General features: G+C 36.2%; 1 protein-coding gene across 4 annotated transcripts in view; it reads right to left on the bottom strand.

The window, feature by feature from the left end:
- FMN2 (formin 2) overlaps positions 1–25744 on the bottom strand; it is a 361252-nt gene that overhangs the window by 9547 nt on the left and 325961 nt on the right. For all 4 annotated transcript variants that reach the window (XM_079106095.1, XM_079106094.1, XM_079106097.1 and 1 more), the window contains one exon: positions 21560–21709. In XM_079106095.1, the coding sequence (XP_078962221.1) occupies positions 21560–21709 (150 nt within the window). The remainder of the gene's footprint in view (positions 1–21559; positions 21710–25744) is intronic.

The raw sequence follows: 25744 nt of genomic DNA, 5'->3' as shown, positions 1-25744 counted from the left end.
CAGTCTGGCTCCGACTAACCTAATTTCCCTTTATTCTCCAATATTAGAGAACCACCTCCACCCCTAGGGGGCATTTTTGCTTAATCTGTCCCAAGGGAATGCCCATTTTCTTTTTGTCTTCCTGTGCTTTCTGTGAGTCCTTCAAGTTAAGCTCAAAATTAGCTTCCTATAGGAAATGTCTCCAGGAAGGTTTATTGATGCAATACTCTATACTTTCACATAATTGTGTTCAGATTCTTATTTTAAGAAAGATCTATGGCTATTTACTTCAACTATCTGTTCTATTTCCATTGCTAAATAGCAAGTTCCTTGAGTTGAGTGATTGCATACAGTCATTTTTACATTCCCAGAGCATAACATTAAAGATCACAGAGGTTAGTATTCACTAGATATTTGAAAAATAGCTGACTCAATGAGTGAATGATGATGTTAAGGGAAATTACAACTAACTTAAGAAATCACAGGGGTAAATTTTGTTAACTAACTGGGCTTTGATTGGAATCTCTTTAACTTTTGCAATCTCTTTAGCAATGCATCTAGATGTCCAATTCACATTGTTTAAACTAGTCAGAATTTTGACTTAACTTTTTTACCAATTTACTGTCAAAATTCCATCTGTAAATAACAATTTAATGTGAATCAATATATGTGAAATTTAAACCACGAAAGAGATTAGGGTATCACACTTCTTCCACCTTGAAACTGATTTTGCGTTCAGTATATGATTATAAGGAAACTGATATAACATAAAATCATATCAAAAGAGCTTCGTGAAAAGATAAATAACATAGCTGTAATATACATATTCATTTTAATGAGACATCTAAGGAATCTCTCATGGGATATTGGTGAACCAGATACAGAAAAAATGGCTTTATGAGAAGATACTTAAGTCAGCATGGTGGTGCACATCTGCAAGTGCAGCAAATTGGGAGGTTGAGGCAGAAGGATTGCAAGTTCAAGGACAGCCTGGACAACTTAGGGAGACCCTGTCTCAAAATAAAAACAAAAATAAAAAGGGCTGGGGATCTAGCTTAGTGGTATAGCACCCCTGGGTTCGATCCCTAATATTGCAAAAATAAAATAAAATACTGGATGAATTTACAGTGAAAATATATACTCAAAAAAGATAACAGTAACTTTACATATGGTTACATTCCTTTTTAAAAGTGTGTCTCATTGAGGAGGGTTGAAGCATAATCAACTGGTAAAATCTATATAGAGATTATTTTAATCCCTGAATTCACAGAAGTTCTTGCAATGACAAAATAAAAAAAAAAAAAATGAACAAAAGAATTCAGATCTGGTTAACTTCAGAGTCTAAAATGGGTCCAGAATCATGGACTTAATGTCTGGCTATTAGTACCATAAAAATGGTATCACTATAATGGAGAGTATTTTGGAACAGATAATCTACAGTTTATTTCCCAAGTTCATTATCCCTTCCCCTCAGAGAGTCTTCCACAGAATAAGCATCCTAAAGAAACTACTATATAAACTCCTTGAAGGCAAAATCCTTTCTGTCTTCCATGCCCACCACAGGGCCTGGCTCATCCCAATAGCAGTTAACACCTACTGAGCACTTATTATGTGCCAGGTCCTGAGCTAAGAATGTTTAAAGACATTATCTCCTTTACATCTTGCATTAAACTATAAGGTAGATACTATCCAATGACTTTTACAGATGAGGAAACTGACACTTAAAATAATCAAATAACTCACTCAGGGTCATATACCAATTTGTGACAAGTCTGTGGACAGACAAATCCAGACAATCTACTACCATAGCTTTAGTTTCAACCACCAACTAAGTTATCTCTTCTAGGCATAAACATGGGAAAGATGAAAGGGAGATTACAGGATTGCAAGGAGGAAGGCGGGGGTACAAGCAGGAGTTTTACATGATATTCAGCTTATTACCCAAGACCTACAACAATGGTTCTTAAGTGTGCAGAGAAAAGTTTATTAAAACACAGATAGCTGATTCCTACCCAGGAGCAGTAGATCTAGAAAGACAGTCAAGAATGTGCTTTGTAACAAGTCCCAAGGTAGACTATATGTCCAGGAGCCACATTTTGAGAATCCTTGCCTTGGAGGACAGCATAGTGACTGGGAAAACTTAAAAACAAACAAAAGCAACATTTGCACTGTTTAATGAATATGCAGCCATCGCTACCTTCCTATTTTTCATTTAGTGAGTTTCTTAATGATATCAATATATGTATATATGTATTTCAGATTAAATACTATACATATTTATATTAATTTTATCCATTTGTGTTATTTATATTGTTATTATAGAACCACCTGAATGTAAAAGATTGAATCTCATAACTGAACAAATAAAAATGTCTCAGTTCAACCTTTTTCTCTTAAAAAGAAACCGCTTAGTAAACAATGTGTTTTATCAAGTATGGGAGAGAAGCTCTATAATTGAACACATTTCAAACTCTTCAGGCAGTCATAATGGAAACACAATAGGCTACAGATGTTCCTCTTTGAAAAAGGGAAGCATGTAAGATTTTTCTGAAGGTGACAAAACTTTCACACATTTTTGAGATCCTACTTTCTAGAAATTTTTAACATTTCTCTAAGGAATGTAAATTGTAGTTGAGACTATTTTAAAATATATGAGATAGATTTCTCAGTGGAACTTTTTTTAAAATATAGTTTTAGTCGTATACGGAAACAATACTTTTATTTATTTATTTATTTTTTAATGGGGTGCTGAGGATCAAACCCAGTGCCTCCCATGTGGGAGGCAAAAGCTCTACCACTGAGCTACAACCCCAGGCCCTCAGTGGAACATTTTTTAGCAAAAACCCTCAATATAAACTGAGATGAAATTTGAACTTGGAGAAGGTATTTCTAAGGAGAGGAAAGTCATTAAGGCCTCAAAAACACCATGTGGTTTTTTGATGATTTGAACTGACACAAGGTTAAAGTCTGGATGGAAAAAGAAACAAACAACAAACAAACAAACAACAACAACAAAAAACCCCCCAGACATTTAGAGAGTTAACATAATTCCTCTATAATCTCAAATCATAACAGACTTAGCTGAAAAACTGAGATTGGTGGTGTCTTAGGCAAACCCTGCAAATGTCCATTTTCTGTGCTGCTATAAAAGGAAATTCATAGCAAGGCTCACCTTCCATTTTGTTAAAAAGAGCCTGAATTGTATGCTGTCTCTCAGAGTGTTCCATAAGGAATTTAATATGGTATCAGGAAAAAAAAAAATACACACACCCTCTAAATAGCACCAAGATGAGAAGCACAAAATAGCACCAAGGTACTATTTAGAACTTATCTTCATAACTTTTTTTAATAAGTTCAGTAATTTCTAAAAATTGGAATATTTGTGTTGGCATACATATTAGGATGTTTATGCTCTTAATCACATTGTTCATCACTAATATTTTTAAATCTTTGACTTAGAAAAAAATGAGTTTGTTTTTCTCATGGATCGTTTAATTCATGTTAGACTTGGTTTTCCATGAAACTTATAAAAATGGTTCAGCTGACGTGCCCTTTATCCAAATCCTGTAAAATGGTCATCTTCATTCTGCACATATCAAGGATGTTTTAGATCTCTTAAAAATGCTAAAAAAAAAAAAAAAAAAAAAAAAAAAAAAAATAGTCACTAGTACCACAAACTTATGATAGTAAATAAAACAAATTCCTGCCATGTGTGATGGCCAAGAACCATATTTTACGGCAAAGTTCATCCTTTATTATGGGGGAGTATTGCTACATACTACATTTGACATGACATATATCATACAAACATCCTTTTACTATTTTCACCTGTGCTAAAATATTTTCTTAATCTCTATGATTTTTCTTCCTTTTTTGCATGTGGTTCAGAAAAGTTTTGATTATAACTAGTGAGATATAAAGTTAGTTCAGCTGGGATTTATATTGTGGTTTTTGTTTTCACACTTTTCTAGCAAGGATGAATTGTATAGATCATTTGTATTCAGTTTTTTAGAGAGACTTTTTTTGGGTGGTTGGGAGAAACTCAAAGACTAGGAACTAGGTTATAGAGAGTTTATCCAGTTTCCTCCCTGAAAAACTCGTAAAAGAGCACAACAAAGCTATTTATATCAAAATGGCTAAGAATTATGCAAGAGGAAGAATGGCTTAATTAAGGAATAAGATGTGGGAGATATAAGGCAGGGATGGATCAAGGAACACACACACATTAATTAAGGGAGAGCAAGGGTCACAATTTTTCCTCTACTGGATTATTCCTATCCAGCTACAAATATGCCTTTTATCCCACCATCCCCCACTTACAAAACAAAAACAAAAACCTTAGTCCACTCCCCTTCCCAGCTAAGTGCCCTTTGGTTGAAGTTCTTTTCATGTATGAACTCCTTAAAAGAGTTGCCCATACTCATACTGGTTGTCTCTACTTCCTCTTCTCCCATTTAATGAGGCATTTGTCCCTAACCCCCCAACAGAGACTGCACTTGTGGCTCTGAATTCCTCCAAGATTCCAAATCTAAAGGTCAATTCTCAGCCCTCATCTTCCTCATGCTAGCACCAGGCTCTTCCTGTATGCCCTCCTCCTCAAAGTACTGTTTTCACATGTTCTACCGGACTGCACCTTCTGTCCCTGAACTGCTCTTTTACCTCTCTCCTCTGGCTTGCTCTGCTTCAGCCACTTTAGCCTCCATACTAAATGTACTTCTCCTTCAGCCTTTGTACTTGCTTCTTGTCTCGAATGTTTTTCCTCCAGATTTCAATTAATTAATTCCCTAACTTCTTCCAAGTCCTTACTTATATACCACTGCTCAGAGATATACTGCCTGGCTAATTTATATAAAACAAACCACCTCCTATAACCCTGGCTTTCCTTGGCCTGTACTCTTATATTTTGCAGGGCCCAGCATATAATTATTGATGATCTGTTCCTATGATAACAAAAGCTCCATCAGGGTTGAGATGTGTTTTTGTTCACACCTCCAGTTATATATTGAATGACCTCAATAAAGTACACGGACAAGTCCTAAGTTCAGAAGGAAGAAGGTGGGGCAGAATTCAGGGTTCAGAGAAAGCAGAAGGTGGTCCTGTGAGGAATGACTACACACAAAAACAAACATTTGAATAGAAGCTTTTTTATTTTGTATTCTCCTCATGTTTCCCAAGATTTGCCTCATTCCTTACGGGATGTACCTTAGGTTGGCAACACTTATTTCAGAACATCCCAGCTTTGAGAACTTCTCAGAGCAAGAAGTGTGAAGGGTCAGGCATACCAGAACATAGCTAAGATACCAGGTGAAGTCCAGGCTGAACAGTAAGCTAAATGAATTTAAAAAGTCCAGGGACTCCAAAACAATTAACAGAACTGAGACTATCATGTGAGGGAAATAGAAAACCTGGGAGCACCTGGTATTAACTAGGAACAGTGGCTTCATACCAAAAGTATCAGAGGATTCATTAAATAGAGAAGGGGTTGGATTCATCTCTGAGGTTCTAGAGAAAGTAGAATTTGGGTTAGTGAGTATGTGGTTCAGCTAACCATACTGCCTTTTAGTCTATAATCCTTTACCCTTAGGGCCAGATGGTTTACAGACTTCAGAGCTTTCCCAGTTTCAGATAGGTATATGGTATATAACACTATCAAAAGGGTCTTTTGTCGCATGGGATAATCAAACACCTTACTATTTCTGTAATAAACAAATTAACAGTCACACTAAGAGGACTGAGTAAAAACCACGAACACCCTCATGTTTAAATTGAACACTGCTGACAGATAAGTTTGCTATAATCTTTATGAATAAACATTATTTCAGTGGTTTGGGGGTCTCCAAATTGTAGACAGGAGATTATGATGATGGACCATAAAATTATGAATAAAACTATATTATAATTATTCTCCCAAAAGGTGGTGAACTCCATTATTCTTGTTGGGAATTCATCAAATAATTACGTAAAAATGGTAAATGGTCCCTAAAATTAGGACTTTGGGTATGAACACATCATTTTTAGCTTTTCTAAGATCAGCATCAGTATGGACATTTCTTTTCATAATTGTTCATAAAGAATAAAATACATATTTTTTGGGAGTGAACACATTGCCTTTTCACTGTAACCCACCAGCTTACTTATGGTCATATCCCCATCTCTCTTGGCTAAGAGGTTGTGTGTGGCACTTGGTTGTCATTTGAGTGTCTGGAAAATCCTAGTGGATTGTAATTAGTGGCAGAGTGTGCTGTGGGTGACTTTATTTTCTTTACTAGCAACAGATGAAGTAGAGATCTTTATAAAATAGGAGGCAGTTTAAGCTTTCCTCACAATAACATCACTTTCACTGACAGGTTATATTCTTGCCTGAATAGTTGTGTGATTTCTAGTAACTTCTTGTCTATCCATCCATCCATCATCCATCCATCCATCTGTCCTTGAAACTAAAAAGTAATAGCTTCTCCCTCATTTTCCGTAATTGGCCATCAATATTATCTATCCTTTAGTTCCTGACTTTCTAATTAAAATAGACTTAGCTCCTCCTCTATGTAAAACTCCAACTTCTGTTTTTCCATGCTCTGTTGATGGTTTTGATGAATGTTTAACTGAGAAGATCAAAATGTATAAAGAATAAAATACAATCCTTCTCTTTTAAAGGACGGCAGTACAACTCTGCCAGAGATCTATAATCTAAGGGATTGGAAACCACATCTTAACAGATGATGATCAGCAGGAGTTAGCTGAGTTGGTGAAGAAAACTAAATAGAACACACCTACATGACTGCTAAGAAATCACACTGAAGAAGGCACAGGGTTGCATGGCAAGAACACCTTGGGCTTGGTTCTAAATAGTATGTGGCAGATATGCTGCTAATAAAAAAAAAAAAAAGACAGACTGACAGAGAACCTCAAGTGATTTATAATTTCTGTGTTCTACTCCTTTCATTTTAAGCACTATTCTTCCTAATCTGGATGCTTTATTAAGAGTCGCTTTCATTCTCCTCCAAGTTTTTCCTCATTTTGTTCCGTTTTTCCTTACTATTTTACTCATGAAGAGAAAAACATTAGGTTCACACATCATAATAGTAACTTAAAAATCAATAGGGGTACTCATGCTCTCAAGCACCTGTGATAAGCTACTCACTGGGTTGTAAATTTTGTACTTAATATCATTAATAGCTTTGATGTCATGTACTTTAGAGATCATTATTGCAGTTGTACAAATTGGAAAGCTAAAACTGACTGAGATTAAGTAATTTCTCAAAGTCAAGAGTTTATAAATTGGTATTGTCTCAATTCATGCCTTGGGAAAACAAAACTGAGAAAGAATGGTTGAGCTGGGTGCAAAGCCACATGTCTATAACTTCAGACACTTGGAAAACTGAGCAGGAAGATCACAAGTTCAAGTCCAGCTTGGGCAACTTAGTAAAAATCTGAGTCAAAATAAAATAAAAAGTGCTGGGGATATAGCTCAAAGGTAGAATGACACTGAGTTTAATTCCTAATACAACAAAAAACAAGAACAACAAAAAAATGGTTGACAGCATAGAATTGTGTGGGGTTTGGCGTCTATGAATTTTAGTATCAAATCCTTCTAATACCAAGTTTATTGCATTAACAACAATATCAATATATTAATGACTTCAACAACAGGCAGTGTTAACTGAGAAGTTTCTATGTGTAAGACTATACTGAATGTTTTGTACTTAGTAGATAACTTATTTAATTACAGGAACTGGGTACTATCAGAACTTTTATTTTACAGATGGGAAAACTGAGGTCAGAGAGGTAAATCAATGCCTTGATATCAGATATCTGATAGTATCTGATAGTATACAGATACTATCAGAGACAGTCAAATCCAGGTCTCTCAAACTAACAGTCAAATCCATTCTTTATTGCCTGTCCTATTCAGTCTTTCTAAACTGAAAACATTGAGAAAATTAATCAGAGGTCATGGGAAATAAACCCAAATATAAACTCAATACAGAATTATATCTTAAAATACTGTATTGTCTTAAAAGTAGCACTTGAATTTAAGAATGCATTAATAGTCACATCTAGTCTGACTTTTAAAATGAAAGCTTTTGAGTTATCTGTGAGCATCAGAAATTCTCTTAACTGATGAAAACCACGTTTTCCCCCCTAACTATGCCTCATCTTATTTACCTCCCACACATACTTGGAAAGTTTTAAAGTGGCCAAATGGAATTTTATCAAAATTTCCAAAAATATTCACCCTCCAAGGCTGTAACTCTAGAGGTTAATATTTAAAAATAATTTTCATCAAATAAAATTATGATCTATGTGGATACACCTTTTTTTCTGCTGTGTTTTATTTTTGCACAATATGTATCATCTAGATCCGTAATGTTAGAGTATTATAAAGATTATAGAGTTAGTTGTTTTCTTTTTCCTTTTTCTTCATTCAACAATTTTCAGAGGCTCATCTCCAAAACATTTTTGATTGCTTATATATAGTCCACCAACATAATGGTATTTTAAAGATTAATTAGCTCTTTACCTCGTTCAACAATTTTTAGAGGCTCAATTCCAACACATATCTTTTGGCAAATTACAACTTAAAGGAGTGGAAGTCTCACTTTAAACATCCACTTCTAGCTATTTTAACTTAGAAATGAATGCCTATTTATGAGTATTCAATATAGTAAGAGTGAATGTCTATAATATAACTTAATTTGAAGTTTTTATCATTTTTCAGTGTGATAATAAAAGCAACCCACTGTAGATGCTCATATAGTAAAACAGAAATATTAATAGCACTTAAATATAGACAGCAAAATACTAAATCCTCAATGTAACTGCAAACATTTTCCATTTCTTTAAAAAACAACACTGTGTTTCTATTATGTCTCATCACTGAGGGCTGCTACCCCTATTCCTACCACAGCTTGCCTTGATGAACACTAAATCAAGAATACCTTCTGCTGCTCAGTAGTTCTGCTCTCCCATGACTCCTATTTGCTAGAGACAAAGGTCATCTTTGGATTAATGAAACTCAGGGGATCAGAGCCCTCTTAGGGAACAAACAGGCTGCTTGTTCCTTTCCTCCTAATGCAGGCTGCTGCCCTTTGCTCCAGGCCACACTCCAGTCATGTCATCTCCCAGCTCATCCCCAGGACCAGTCCAGGAGCAGAAGAACACAAGGAAGTCCAAGAGGTAGGAATGACTGCATGGTGCTGAGCACTCCACTCACAGCAAAACAGCTTGAGACTCAAAGCAACATGGCCAGAATTCTGTGCTCATCAAGACTATCTAGTAAAATATTAATATTTCTTTGTAAATAGCCAGGAAGCTTAAATCTTCCTGTCTCCAAGGGACAGGGCACATCTACTTCCTGACTGCACTAGCACCAGGATACTGATACCTTCACTCTCCTCTAAACCTCAGCTTTCCCTTTAGCCAACTCCACACAATGCAAAGGCAGAGGCAGTTCATGCCAGGAGAGGTCTGCATGCCCTCTGTGTAAAGTTAGAGGTGGCAGCTCTCAGGATGATCCCTACTCTGTAGGCACAGCTATCCAAACAGGACTTTATACAGTTCAGCATCAAGTTTTAATCATTCAGGGAAGGACTTTGTAAGGAGACATACCAGTCTTTCTCCAGAGAGAGATCAATGAGCTGTGGAGACATGTTGGCCAGGAACTCTTTCATCGAGATACAGTGTATGACACTCAGGTGCCAGCTTAACTGCTACTCCTAAAGGAAGGGATTGGTCTCTATGATCAATTGGAGGTGGAACATGGCCAAGGCCAAAAGGAGAGCATGGAGACAATGCTGATGGATTTAGAGAACATTTAAAATTACCAAGAAGATAAAATGACAGATAAAGTTGATTAAATAAACTTTTCAAACTTAGAAAGTCATTCAGAGTATCAAGGATCCTCAGATTCTACTCAGGAAACAGAGACAAAATAAATCAAAATAGGATGAAATAACAAGATAAAAATGTTCATGGGTTTCAAATAAGACAGTATTAAAACATATTCAGCAGAAAAGCCTCTGGTATGTCTATATCAATATTATTGTTATAGTTAGAAAACCTATATTGGAACTCCAAGAGATTTACATCACAATGGTGAATATATTAGGTATAATTCTATTTTCATTTATTTGGCTCTGCAAGATTATTACTTTCAAAAATTGAAAAATCATAGCTCCTAAAATACCAAAAACATTAGGGTATGATTTTGAAATGAAATTATAACACACACACACACTCAACATGGAGAGATGTTGCTGGAGGAATACTTTCAGTTATACAATGAATAACTCTGGAGACAATGTACAGGATGGTGACTACAGTTACTATGTACTGCATATTTAAATTGCTAAGAGAGTATACCTAAAGTATTAACACCACAAAAGGAAAAGTTAGCCACAAGCTGATATTTTTTAACTTACTTAATTGCAGCAGTCATTTCACAATGTATACATATATCCAAACATCATGTTTTAAACACAATATATATTAATATATAATTTTTATTTGTCAATTATGCCTCAATAAAACTGGAAAATTTCATATAAAATAATTTAGATGATGATGATTTAAAGTTCACTTTAAGGAAGAAAAAAAAACGTAATATCTTTCCACATAAAGAACCTAAGCCATGCGATACTAATTTGCCATGGCTGTAGTTCAATTGATGACATTTGTATTGACTAGAAATGTCAATACCCAAGACTACATTGTAATTCTACGGCCACTTTCTCAGCATTAGCATGATTAATCTTCATTGAATGTCCACTGGCTAATAAGCCCTATATAAAATGTTTTTTTCTCTGTTCCTGTTGGCCTCAAAAAATTCTCCTTTCTATGAGATCAAAATTCTTCTCATGACTGAAGAATGGAGAAACTTTGGATGATGCAGAGGAAAATGGGGCAGGAGGGGGAGGGGAAAGGAAAGATAGTAGACTGGGACATACAGTATTACTCTATGTATATGTATGATTACATGAATGGTGTGAATCTACATTGCGTACTACTACAGAAATAAAAAGTTGTACCCCATTTGTGTAAAATGAATCAAAATGCAGTCTGTAAAAATAAAAATTTTAAAAAATTCTTCTCATGACTTAATGGCTATTCAGACTTCCCATTTCTAACCATAACTCTGTATGATAAACAGAAGCAAAACCTCAAGCAGCATCCAGGTCTAAAGCCCAGTGAAAGTGAGTCCCTGTCAGTAACTAGGATGGTTCTGAGAAGGCAAAGGAAGGGACTATGGGGTGACAGGGATTCCAAAGTATGTCTGAAAGTATGTTACTCAGCTTTCTGTTACTGTGTTTAAAAACAAACAATAAACAAACCTGAAATGATCAACTTAAAAAGAAAAATTTTTATTTTTGGAGGTTTGAGTCTGTGACCTGTTGGCCCTGTGGTAACACATTATGGTAGGAGCATATGGAGGAAAACTGCTTACCTCATGGCTGGGAAATGGAAGAGACGAAGGGGTTGGGATCCTACTATCCCTTTCAAAGGCACACTCTCAATGACCTACATCCTCCCCTAAGGCCCAACCAATTGAAAGTTCTGCCACCTCCTTATAGTGCCACACTGGGGACCAAGAATTTAACACATGGGCCTTTTAGGGACATTTAAAATCCAAACTATAGTACAGAGAGAGGGTTGGAAGTTCCAAGTGAAAGATACAAGCCTTTACCCCACAGCAACACAAATTCCTTTCCCTATTACGTTTATTCACTGTAACCATTTTTATTACATCTACTCTGGTTTTCTAAGTAGTTATACTTTCTATTAGAAATAGGTTCTATTAAGAAAACTTTTAAAACACTTTTAAAAAATCTTCCTCCTTCTGATCTATAATCAGATTTTAAAAAGTTTATTTGCAACACATGAATAATTTCAAAACACACACACACACTCATACAATATACTTTTTTCTTTTAGCATGACAGATTTCCTGAAATGAGTTTATGCAGGGAAAGCACTGGCTCATTGCATTACTACAGAGTAAAGTTACTGTAAATTACTAATTGCATCCACAAAGATCTTTTTGATTTTGGAATGAGGTATATGATTTCTTTTCTTTCTTTTTTGTTTTATAATTTTTCCAGCAAATTTATCTCCTAAAATTTTATTTAGCTAATATTCATATAAATGTTTAAAACTTCTGTTTTCCTTGAGAATGTACAGAACTACATGGGCATTTGGTACAGAAAAGAGGAACCAGCGTAGGATTTCAAAACTGAACAATTCACATGGAAATCATTGAAGACTGGCTTTATGTTCAACAGTGGTCCCATTTATGTTTACAAATCTAATGTGAGAATCCTATTTACTTTCCTTCTTGAAAACAGCATTATTGAGGTATTAACATACTATATAATTCAGCCATTTACAGTGAACAATTTGATTTTTTTTAGTACATTCTCAGGATTATGCAAACCCCCTTGTCCCATAACCCCACAAAAGAAATTTCATTAGCAGCCACTCCCAGTCCCCAAAGGTTGACAAGGACTTTGTACTTGCCCATTCTTGACACGCCATAAAAGTCAAATCATTCAAGCTAGTTTTTCGTGGCAGCTTCTTTCACTCAGCACATTTTCAAGGTCCATCCACATTGAAAACTACTATCAAGTACTTCACTTATTTTTAATTGCTGAATATTCCATTATATACTATACTACATTTTGTTTGGATATACCATATTGTGTTTGTTCATTCATTATATGATGAATTGTTTTTGTTTTTTTAATTTTGTGATAATGCCATTATGAACATTAGTGTACAAGTTTTTGTATGGATATGTTTTTATTTCTCTAAAGTATATATCTAGAGGGGAATTTCTGGGGCACATGGTAATTCCACATTTAACTTTATGAGGAACTTTGTTTTCCAAAGTAGTTGCACTATTTTACATTTCAACCTGCAATGTGTATCAGAGTTCCATAATCCTCCTCATCATCCCTGACACTGTTATTTTTTTTTTTATTACAACCATCCAAGTGAACATAAGTTTATTTCACTGTGGTTTTGATTTGTATTTCCCTGATGGCTAATGATGTACAGTATCTTTTAATCAAGTACAGCACTTCTATCTACTTTCTTAAAATTTTTTCACTTTCTTTTTCAAGATACCCAGAGACTGCCTTTTTTCCGTCCTATACTGAAATATACATTCTGAAAATTCCTCAATCCTGACACACCTTCTTGGAACCTGCACCCACAACTGCCCCTCACACATGCACTCAGCACACACTTTCACCAGTTATTACTTGTAAACTTGAGTTTGGGGGCTGATCACAGTTGCTTGTAAAGCTTAACCAGAGTTCAGCAGGCAAAACCAAGGGATTTAACTGCTGTTTATCAAATAAAATAACTCCAACATGTGCTGCACTAATACCTGTCATTATCTCAACCCTGTTACAGAGACCAATGCCAACAACATGGCGGAGACCATCTCATCTCTCTTGCCTAGTGCCTGATGATCATTATTTACCCTAAGGATCCCCATTTTTAAGTGCAGAAGAAACATTTTCCATTTCTCTAAAACCTCACTCACAATAATGGGAACAGGGGTGGTAAGAGAGAAGTCCGGAAGCAGAACAGGAGGAGGGATTCGCTGCTGTGAAATTCCTCTGTCCGAAGGGGTTGAAGTTAGCTTGGAGAAATATCAGGGAGAAAGTGAACTATGGGGAGCATTTGGTTTGTTGCATTTTTTATTATCTTTAAAATAAGACCTTTTCTTCTGGCAGAAATCCACACAAACCTAAAAACTTATAACAGATATACAAATCCAACGGATCCAATCATCTTCCTCTGATTATCATCATTACATTACTTGAAGTTATCTAAAGAAATTTTTTAAATTACCTCTTAAAAATAACACCTTCTTGGACTTGTTTTCAACCCAAAACAACCCAAACATCATGTAGTATAAACTACACGATGTTATTTTTAAAGGGATACTTTTAAATATCTTTTCTTCAGGAAGTATATTTTGATCCAAGATAGTTCTACTATAATTTTACTAAGTCCTCAAAAAGATATTTTTAGCAAATGCTGAGAGAAAATCAAGAATTGCTGAGGAGGAATTAAGGATTAAGAGCTGCACAAGCTTCTACAAGCTCACTAAATGATGTGACAATGCTTAAAAATTTTTACCAAAGCAAAACTATGTTTGGACAAGCTATTTTCTTGGGTCTTGATCTCAGTTCCTTGTTGGGGTGCTTTACCTAGAACTACTTCTCCCTTTTAACAGGAGAATTTCTTTCACTTTCTTTCCCTTTCCTTGTTTCTTTTTTATGTGGTACTGGGGGTTGAACCAAGGGTTACGAGCTTGCTAGCAAGGGCTTGACCACTGAGCCCAAGTCCCAGCCCCATAACTTACTACTTTTCTTTTTCAGTTTTTTTTTTTTTTTTTTTTTTTGCAGTGCTGAAGATGACACTCCCTGAAGTTTTTTGAAGAAGATTTCCTAAAGCTTAAAATCATTTCTTGGCCAGGCAACAGTGGTCAAGTGACATAATCCCACTGACACAGGGGACTGAGGCAGGAGGATCACAAGTTCAAAGTCAACCTTAGCAACTTAGTGAGACTCTGTCTCAAAAAGAAAAAAAAGAAAAGAAAAAGGGGGGGGGGCTGGGAGTGTAGCTCAGTGATAAAGTGTTCCTGGGTTCAGTCCCCAGTGTCATTAAAAATAAAAACATTCTTGGAATAGATAAAGAAGCAAACACAAGGCTCCTTTTCATCTAAACTCCACATCAGGATTTTTTTTTCCTTTTAAGAGAAGTTTTACAAAGTGAATTTCCTAATATCTAGGTTTTCAGATCTTTTTATAACCTCAGATTATTAAAAAGCATTTTAGGAGATGAAAGAGAAGCTTGCTATCTTGATCTCTAATGCCGTAGTTAACATTAGCTTGTCAGTGTCTGAACTGACACTCAGAATTTTCTGATTCCCAAAACCAGGCCATTCAGGAATGTGGGAATAGCAAGTTTGTGTGGGTATTACTCCAAAATACATCCCAAATACGCTCTTTCTATGGTCTCTATGAGCTCACTCCAGTCTAGAATGCATACATTTCATCTGGGCCACTGCCATGCTCCAATTGTCTATATATATGGCAATCAACCATCTTTCATTCCATGAATCATATCAGGCATTCCCTTTCTAAAAAAACCCACTGGATGATTTTCTAATGGATGAGCAACACAAAAATCAACCTGCATGACTTATAAGGGCCTGAGTGATCAGGAGCCAGCCTACTTCTTTAAGATCATCTCATGGAAGTTCATCTGTTGGAAAGCACTCAATCTTTTCTACCCCACAGTCTCGAACATACCTCCCCTCTGCCTGGAATGTTCATACGTTATCTTACCCCCTCCTCATCCTTCACAAGGCTGCAACTTTGAATTTCTCAAGTGTCCACATAAATGTTGCTTCCTCGGAAAGGCCGCCTCTGACCATTCTTTCTAAATGAACCTCTTCCACTAAATTCTAAAAAACATTATTTCATGTTTATTTCCTCAACCTGCAATTTAAACATGTGCTTAGTTTTTTATGGTCTGCTTTTCAAATTAGAGCATAAGACCCACATTGCCAGAAACATGGCTGAGCACTGAGTAGGGCACAAACAATTGTTGAATGAAATTGCCTCTTATGCAATAATGTAATTAATTACTCCTATTCATGAATGCAAATGAGATAGATGTCCCACACATTCTTACCCTCCATTCCCCACTACTTAGACTGTCAAGATGTCAAGTGTCCTGCCAGCGCTTCAAGTTATAGAAAGTTGGCACCAGGAAAAGGATTTATTTATGGATCATTTGTCTGGAAATTGGTTCCAAAGTCATTTGTCACTGCAAGGCAACAACACTAAATAGCACTCCAAGAGGGAATTTCACTTAGATATTCAACAAATAGGTTATGTAAGAATAAATCTTTCCTTATCTCCATTCTTCAGATTTATTCTCAACTGCTTTGAAAGTGATCCCTTCCTTCTTAAACTTATCCTGATAACATACATAAATCTGAACATATAGCTCATTAAGCACAAATTATGGAAATAGGAATGTTAATATGGCATGAGGCATTCTCCAATGTAATGCATAACCTCCTAAGGACATTCAAATCATTTTCTCTAATTACAGATTTCCGTTGGGCTGAAACCAGACTTGACTACCATGTGCTTATGCAATTCAAAGAGTAGCATTCTTTCTCTTGGTTCATCAAAGACTATCTGCCTTACAGTAATTAAATTAAATTAAATTAGACAACACTTGTAACATAACCCTCACTGATGTCACATTTATTAAATAAATATTAAAATGTCAAGATTATTAAATATAAAATTATGGTAGATCACATTTTTCATTATGAAGTTTGGAGGTCAATTGCTTGAGCCAGGTTTTCTTGCCTAAAATGTTCTTAACCTCTCTGAACTGCCTGTGAAAATCCTACATTAGCTCTAAGCTACATGTCAAAAGTCCTCTGGAGAGAATTAATACCCCTCTCCTTATTTCTCCCCCAACACATGACACCTCACCAGTCCTAGACTGTGAGATGGAGGCAGATGAGGCCTTCTTCAAATGGGCTGGAATCTTAGTGTCCAGTAGAATTCAGTATGGAATCAGTGAATATGTAACCTCATGCAGTACATAGATGAACACTCTGTCTGAAAATTGAGTTCAACTTATGATAAAGCTAAACTGAGAGGGGAAGTTGTTCTAGGAGTTCTGTCCTCTTCTCCAGCCCACGGCTTCTTAATCAGACTAAAAAACATTCACATGTTATCACTCTGTTGGAACCTCTTCTAACTGAAACAATCTCTTGCTGTCCCTATTCCACAGGTTCTCATTAATGGTGAGGTAACATTAATGCTAATGTTTTCCTAAAAACAGGAGAACAGAATTGCCCAGTTCCTTACTTATTATAACTATGCTCTGTGAGACCTGTGATGAGATGCCTGTCAGAGTGAGTGTTAGTTACCCCCCATCTTCTAGTGAAAATAATCGAATTGAATTAAAAAAATTTTTTTTTCATGTTTTGTGTTGTTCAGTGATGATATGTCTGGATCTTTATAAAGGAAGATTTCTTAGCAATTTTGTATGTGTAGTTGCAACTGGGTGAAAAAAAAAACAAAACAAAACACTTTTTTTTGGGGGGGGGGGTCAAAAACCAATGGGTTAGCTGCCCTAAGCATTAGGAATGAATTCCATTGTATCACACAGTGTAAATATGGAGATAAAGGTTATGCTATCATTTCTATATAAAATTCACCTTTGGTCTCAAATCCAAGACATTTTATCTAGCCAAGAAAAGTAACTGAGTCACAGTAATACCTTGTGTTTACAGACTATGTTCTTAAAATGCTTATTAGTATACCACATGTCTTATCAGTATGCCATATCATATTGTAAGGAACCATGATTGGGATTTCATTTGTATTAAATGATAGAGAAACAGCCACTGACCACCAAGCATCTAGAAACTGTACTATATACATTAACGCATTTGGTCTACACAACACAGGAAAACAGGTTTTATCACCCAGTTTTGCAGATTGGAAAACAATGATTCTTAGAAGATCAATGACTTTTTAAAAATAATTTTGGAGCTAGTAGTTGGCAGGGTAACTAAAAAAATCCTCATTTTTTCCAACCCACACCTGCAAGAAAAGATAGCAGATTTATTCAATATGAATGTGTAGAAGTTCATCATTTCAAGAAACAGATGAACTAAATCATACCAGTTACCAGGACAAAGCCAGAAAACAGAGTTCCTACCACACTATAACCAGATACCAATTAGGAAAAACAGGTTAAGAAAAATGTATACAGGGTTTAAACCTTAAAGATATTATTCAATCTATAAATACTAAATTAAAGCAAGGAAACCTTTGGGAAGAAATGCTGAGGACACCACTAACATCATTCAGGTTGTGTCCACCATGGTAAAATATTTTGGTAACTATATGGGTTACTTTTACAGACTTGGTAAGTTAAGGCAGTAGATTACTGTTTACTTTTGGGGGAAAACAATTCTTTCCTCACCCCAAGGAACTGTTTTGAAGAGAACTAACCAATCATGGTAACCCTTAGCTGCAGGGCTTACAGGGCTTAGTTTATGAACTGCTGAGTTAACTGGGGTATGTCCCCCACCCCTGAGGCACTGTGGCAGATCAGATCCAAAGTTGGACAAAAGTCATTTGGAGTTAACCACTGGGATTTTTTTTTTTTTTTTTAAGATGCAGTTGAACAGTACTCTGTGCTCTTGGGTTGTGAGAATGTAAGCTGTGGCTGTGGCTGACGGCCATGAGTCCACTCTCGAAGGGACAGCTTAGGTTGAAAACTGAGAGAACCCACAGGAGAGTGGGGGCAGCGTAGAAAGTGGGAGACAAGGAGAGAGAGGGTGGAGGAGGAGAGAGGGAATGAAAGAGAAAAAAGAAAGAAAAAGAGGAGGAGAAGATGACTAGAGACAGAAAGGACATTTTAAAAAGACACAGAGCAAAAGAGAGGTGCAGACACAGCCACCTAAACCACTGACTGCAAGTGGAACTCTGCATTCCACAGGCAGGTTTCATCCCTGCCCTTCCGTGGTTTGACTGTCTAAATAAATATTAAGACTTTCTTTTTGCTTAAGGGATTTGGATTGACATTTTTATTACCTACAATAATCAACACGCGAGAAAACATGTTCATTGTTTTAGCAAGCTAAGTTCTTATTTCCGTGTTCATGTCAAGGACAATGATGTAACAAGTCAAACCAGCAAATATTTAGAGACACTAGGAGAGCAAAGGTGGTATGGATAAGTGACAAATGAGAGCTATACCAGAAATGAGAACCCTGACATCTTGTTGGAAAATAAGGACCAAAATGCAAACAGAAAAAAAAAAGGTATAAAATACAGTGTTAGAAAGAAAAGACATGATGTAAGACGGTAAAGATCAGCCATTAAAAAGAATATGCTGATAATAAATATTATAGGGGTACAGTGGAGGGAAATAAACAAGTTGGGGGACAACATCCCATTTTAAGTATTTGTAATTCTACTTGAGATTCTACTCATATGATGGTGACTGGATGAGAGGTTTCGCACTCTGAACTGGCCACACCCTCACTTCCTATCCATGCCTCTCCCAGGGCCCTCAAAGCATTCCTGAAATACCCTTCCATTTACTACAGAAAATAAGATGGAAAAGGGCACACCCAAAGGGTGTGCAGTTGGGCAGTCACTCGGGGTTCAACTCACAAAAGGGTTCTGGACCTGATTTAATATTTTCCTGTCTTGATGTTGTTAATTTTGGAACAAGGGATCTGACATTTTTGTTTTACATTGTTCCCCAGAACTTATGTAGGTGGTCCTGCACTAAGGAATGGAACAGGGTTGTTCCACAAACACTTCAGAAGAATGACTTTGCTCTTCAGAACAGTCCGGCTATCATTTGCTAAGAGGTATAACAAATGTCAGAAGTCGAAGGTTGGAGCACCATTCTCTCACCTGCCCTGCGTTCCCCTTGAACCATTTATTAAAAGCAACTGATTTAGTAAAATTAGAAATCTGCAGTGAAGAGCACTTGTATTCTGCCAATTCACAATACTACCAAAATGAAAGTAGGGTTACCAAGCCCGAGTTCAAAAGCCCACAGTATGACAGGGACATGACAAGCACAAGAGAAAGTATAAAAAGGATCTGGCTGATGTGAGAAAATAGTCAGAAAGTTGAGGAAAGGCTTGTTTGAGTTTGTCAGATATATACATACCATAGAAAAAGGACTGTTGCTGGTAATAGTACCCAGAAGCACAACTCTATCCCACAAAGCCACACTGGATGAGACTGAGTGTGCCCATAGCTGTGTGTTGACTCAGCCTCAACAGTTCTCCCAGAAGGTATCTCACCAGGTTTGATGTTCTGCATGGTGGTAGAGGACAGCCCTAAAGAGACTGTGCTCCTGTCCCTGCCCCACTAGCTCGCTGCACGATGTCCTTGTTTACTTGATGTGTATCAGGTCAGCTATTCTGGTACTTAGTCCTAACTCTTTGATGCCTGTATCATTATGGTCTCTAATCCCATACATGATGCAAATATTTGTGCCAGGTAAAATGCTACTCTTTCTATCTTGAGTCTCAGTGTGAGTGAATTTCAGATCCTAGGGCAGTAAGTTTAGATTAGAAATGAAAGAAGGGAAGTTGTGTGATGTGCTAAGGTTAAGAATGCTTCTTTTTAAAAAAGTTTCTCCCTTACAACTATCTAACACCTAAGTTTTTTCTTTTTTTTTTTTAATAAAAACTACTTATTACATGACTGAATCTGAAAGTAAAAATTATTCAAATGTGCTTATTTTTAAGCATTATCTCTCCTACTTCATCTGCTAATCATAGGGGTGTAGTTCCTCCTCTGACAAATCTATGAATCTGAGAAATTATAGTTACATGCTGCATAATGCTTCAGTCAATAACCAATGGCATATATGGCAATGGTCCCGTAGAACTAAATCACCTGGTGATGCCATGGCCATGTTAATTTACATAAACACCCTCTATGATATTCACACAACCATGAAATCACCCAGCGATGTATTTATCAGCACACATCCCACTGTTAAGGGACATATGACTGCAATTATAGGAATGGGCACAAGCCTGGCATTATCTACGTGCTAAGTAAACGTTAGGAATTATTTCACCTGATTTAAAGAGATACCAAAACCTATGTCGACATCAGGGTTTTGTGTGTAAGCAAACTAAAATGAAGACAGTAAGCATAAAATTGGAATTTTGTGGTAGTGAGTGATGAACCAAGTCTCTCAGGATCTGTGTTTTGTAAAGCTCTAAAGCAAAGTCATTGTTACTGTAAGGACGTCAGGAAGTACGCTAATTGGTTTGGTATTAGGCTTTGCTTTATAGTGTGGATTAAGTTTCCCTTTCATTTTCACACTAGACCCAGCTATTTGGGGAGGCTGAACTGGGAGGGCTAGCTTTCTTCGTGGCTTAGTATTTAATACCCCTCTGTGGAATTTAACAATCACAGAGACATTATTTCATATACTTAAGAGGAAAAATTTTTCCTTCATTCCTGAGAAGATTTATTTTAGGAAATGTGATGCAATTCCACAAGAATCTTGACAGACCTTTTAAAAACTATTGATCATCTGTGTTTCTTGGTGACATCTGAGTGAAATTTGGATATGAACGGTGAGACTGACAATATCCCATGAGCTAATCAAAAACAAAGACAAAAGTATTTCTCTTATCTTGACAGTCTTTGCTATCCATGTTAGAGGTAAGTGGGTTTATCATCCCAGCAGGGTTATTTGACCCTTCTTACATGGTTTGCTTTTGTGTGGTTTTTTCATGACAGTGGTCCTGTCAAACTGACCCCACCCCCAGCCATTCTCTGTAGTATCACAGTCCAGGACTGACTCTTCTTATTAAAACTCCAAATTCTGCCAAATGTCAGCACCCTCTTAGACTTGCTGCCCCAGGCTGAGGGTCATCTAATTTTTCATTCAGGCCATAAACATTGGCAACCCCAGTGGTGTCACACCTAATAAAATACCAGTTTTTAAATGCCATTGTGCAAAAGAAAATACGTACCTCTCTTGTAGAATAAGTTTGTTCTCTTTCTTCCAAAAGTCTTTAAAGTCAGAGCTGAATTCATGCCAGATACTGAAGAAAACATTTGGGGACACCTCCTTCTCTCCAATTTTTGGTTTCATGAAGAAATAGGCTGTAGTCTCCAAAAAACTGTCAAAGCACACACACACAAGAACATAAAAGCTATGATTACTTTCCAATATGGGATAGCCTTTCCTTATCCAAATGCTGATTTCATTCATGCACAATTATTACTACCAAGAGGATTCTAACTCTTCAGATACCAACAGTAGTTCTTCATGGTTTCATGTTAGAGTTTTGGATGTACATAGTGGTATCTGACAAGAACCCTCTATATACTGATAAATACCCCTGGTTCAATTTAATTTTCAATCAATTGTTATGTGTCTGAGATATATCAGCAATGACCCTCCATTCAATTTGGGGCATATTGGAAGTGGTAGGCCTATACTTTATTTCTAAACTCTAAGAAAATAACATCAGTCATTTGTTCAAAGCTAATATGTATTCCATGTTTACATTGTATTATATTACTTGTATGCTCTTTGTCCTCTTACATTGTTGGTGGGGGGAGTTGTAGGAAGAAAGAGTCCCAGGAGACAGTAAAAATGTCTGCTATCCTAGATCATAGTAGTTATTGAGTAGCTGTGATATGGCAGTCAGCATTGTGACAGTGGACTGATCAGGGCCAGTCTTCAGAAGGTGCAACTCAGAGGTTGCATCTTATTACAGCTACAATGAACTCAGAAGTTTTAAAAGTTTTTTTTTTTTTTTTTTTTTTTTTTTTGACAAAGAACACATAATTAGTAAAACGTAGGTTTAAAACTTAACAAAAGTCTTCTAATCCCATTAACAATGCTCAGAAAAGGCCCCAAGTCAATGGTTGATAATACTATGCATGGTGAGGAAACCTGGGCAGCTGGTCAGAAATGCTGCAAAAAGTGGTGACATCTGGGCTAGGGTTGTGACTCAATAGTAGGGTACTTGCTTGGCACATGTGAAGCACTGAGTTTGATTCTCAGTACCACATAAAAATAAATAAATAAAAGAAAGGTATTGTAATCTATCTATAACTTAAAAAAAAAAAAAAAAAAAGTGGTGACATCCAAATAACCTTTGGCCTAAGGCAAGCACTATTTCTCCTACACAGAGCTCAAATTTGATTTATCCTGAAGTGAAAACTTTGAAGGCAACTTCATTTAAAGTCATGATTAAAAATATGTATACGTATATGCACACACTAACATATTCCTCTATTCAGTTTGCCATATAGCTGATTTCAGATTGCTACTATGAAAAATAAAATGAGCACTTAAAAATGAGATGTTTATGGTTAAGTACTGAACATAGTACATAAAAATAAAACTTCACAGCTACTCCTGACTATGGATAGGAAAATCTAGGGACCAATGTGTGCATGTGTGACTAATCTACCCTGGTGTTTTTTTTTGTTTTTTTTTTAAACTGGGGATTGAACCCAGGGGTACTACTACATATCTCAGCTCTTATTAGTTTTTATTTTGAGATATGATCTTGCTAAGTTGCTGAAGTTCGCCTCAAACTTGGGATCCTTCTGCCTGAGCTGCCCTAGTTGCTGGGGTTACAGGCATGTGCCACTGTTCCCCACAATCTGTTTTTAAGTTTTGCCTTATGGCTTTCTCTGAGTAGCAATATTCTTAGGAACACCAGATATTAGGTTCTAGGAAGAAATCACAACAATGATTTAATTGCATATGTGGACCTTAGGAATTATTTGTTTCTCCCTCCTTAGCCTACTAGAAAAATGTCACAGTGTAGTTAATTAATATCAAGAATCAGGCTGTGAAGTAGAAACACTATGTGAGAATTTGACTGTCATTGGCCATAATAATGACATTAGAATGTGTCTGCAGAATATCTTGATGGTATCAGAACTACCTAGAGAGTAGAAGGCAGAGAGTGTACATGGTCTAAGACATATCTGAATCATATTTTGTTAAAACTGACTAAGTGTACACATATATCTCTCCTGGGGAAATAACTGTCTTATTTTCTTACAGAATATTTGTGATCTGCTAGGCTGAAATTAACTCTCAAATCCTTCTACTGCTCATTTATTGACTTGCAACATTTTTCTGTTATTTGTACTTAGTAAGTAGAGCAGACTAGTCTGTCTGAGCAGATACATCTGAGCTATAATACCTGGTTTGTCTATTCAGTTATATTACAACATTTTGAAACTTTATCACAAAGAAACATTGTTCAAAGGTAAGAATATAGAATTTAGGAAGGACAGACATGGAATATTGAATCTTTTTTTAAAAAATTGTTGAAGTTGTAGATGGACAGAATGCCTTTATTTTATTTGTTTATTTTTATGTAGTGCTAAGGATCAAACCCAGTGCCTCACACATGCTAGGCAAGTGCTCTGCCACTGAACTACAGCTCCAGCCCAGAATACTGTAGATTCTGTAAGTACCTAACCATTTAACATCATTGTGTCTTAACTTTTTCATCAATAAAACCGAGATTATAAAAAACAATGGTTTTGAAGTCCAAAGGGGAAAAATAAATTTGCAGTGTTTGTTGAATACTTTAACACAAAACAAATTTATTTTATATTGCATATTACTTTATATTACATATTAAGTATTTTACATTGCATATTAAAGAACTACAAATGTATTTCCTAAAAATTTGCTCTAAATGTGAACTAATTCAACTAAGGCTGATTTATGAATTCCCAAGTGTGTTGAATGTTTTAATATGAGACAAATTTATTTTATATTGCATATTAAATATGGATAGGTAACATTCTTTCTGAATTCCTTTACCTGAATCTAAAACAAGAGATCCTATATACTTTGTAGGAACACAAGGTCACTAAAGAGGAGAGATGTCTTATTTGGGACCTTCTTCATTACATGCCTGTACTGTGAGACTTTTTCGAAAAGATCCTAGCACATTAGGAGCCAGTAGAAAAGGAAATGCAGTTACTAAGACAATGCAGTAATCTCAGTGAGGGACACTCCAGAGATCACTGAATAGTCCAGAAACCACTCATCTTTATTCTTAAATTATGCGTTTTGAGAAAGATCAGTCAATACTTCTTTCACTGCATACATACAGATGGTACAAATATTATTTTATGCAAAGGAATCAAGTGCCTCCACAGAGTTTCAAAAGATGGATAGAGCACAGAATTAATTTTGAATTTCTCTGAATGCCATGCAAAAATGAAGATGGCAACTAAGTAACACACACACACACACACACACACACACACACACAAATCAAAGCTCACAAGAAGATATTCACAGACAGTTGGTAGTACGAAACCCATATTCATGTAAGTGGGAACAAACCACTGATAACACAGAAGTCATGCACTCATATTATCTGTTGAGGAGAAAGGAAGCAACCAAGGGACACCATAAAAACAGGAAAACCTCCAAATCTTGATGAGGTACTCTCAAAAAGTATCAGGGTCGATCTGAGTACTACAGCAGAAACTTGAAGGGGTTTTACAAACCCCTGAGCCTGTACAGGAAGAAAGGACCGATGGAGTCAATTCCGAAAGGACTAGAACGCTCTGGGCTATCTGGAGTCCTCCCACTTCCCAAGAGAAAGGAACTCCCTTTTCAGGGAAAGCTCTACACTGAGTAAAAATGCTTGGAAAGTAGAATTCAAATGAAGGAGGACACACTCAAGGACAAAGGGATTAGGAAGTGCTGGTAAAATGGAGGGGAGAAAAATTCCAGAAGGAATGAGGTCTTTTAAAGATCATTACACAGTTGCCAAAAACAAAACAAAACAAAACAAACAAACAAACAAAAAATGGAAGATACACAGCAGTGAAGTTAGAAAGCTATCTACAAGCATCTCTTCCTTCTAAAAGTTTAGTAAAAATAATTTCATATAAAAATAAGCAGGAGAAAATGACTACAGTGGGAAACATGCCAAAATTCTAAGCCTAGCAGCTTGCAGTCCTACTTATTGTCAGACAAAGTAAATCTCAAGGCAAAATTACCAGAGCCTCATAGTATCACAATAAAAACATCAAATCATCAAGAAACATAACAATCCTAAATATATATGCACCTACAAAAGGAGTTCCAAGATCTACAAAGGGAAAGAAAAGCAGAATAAAAAGGAAGAAGAAAAATCCATAATCACAATTGGATA

This window comes from Sciurus vulgaris (assembly GCF_902686455.1).
Source record: "Sciurus vulgaris genome assembly, chromosome: 12".
NCBI classification, from domain to species: domain Eukaryota; kingdom Metazoa; phylum Chordata; class Mammalia; order Rodentia; family Sciuridae; genus Sciurus; species Sciurus vulgaris.
Note: the sequence above shows the minus strand (reverse complement) of the source record. Positions and strands in the feature narration are given on the sequence as shown.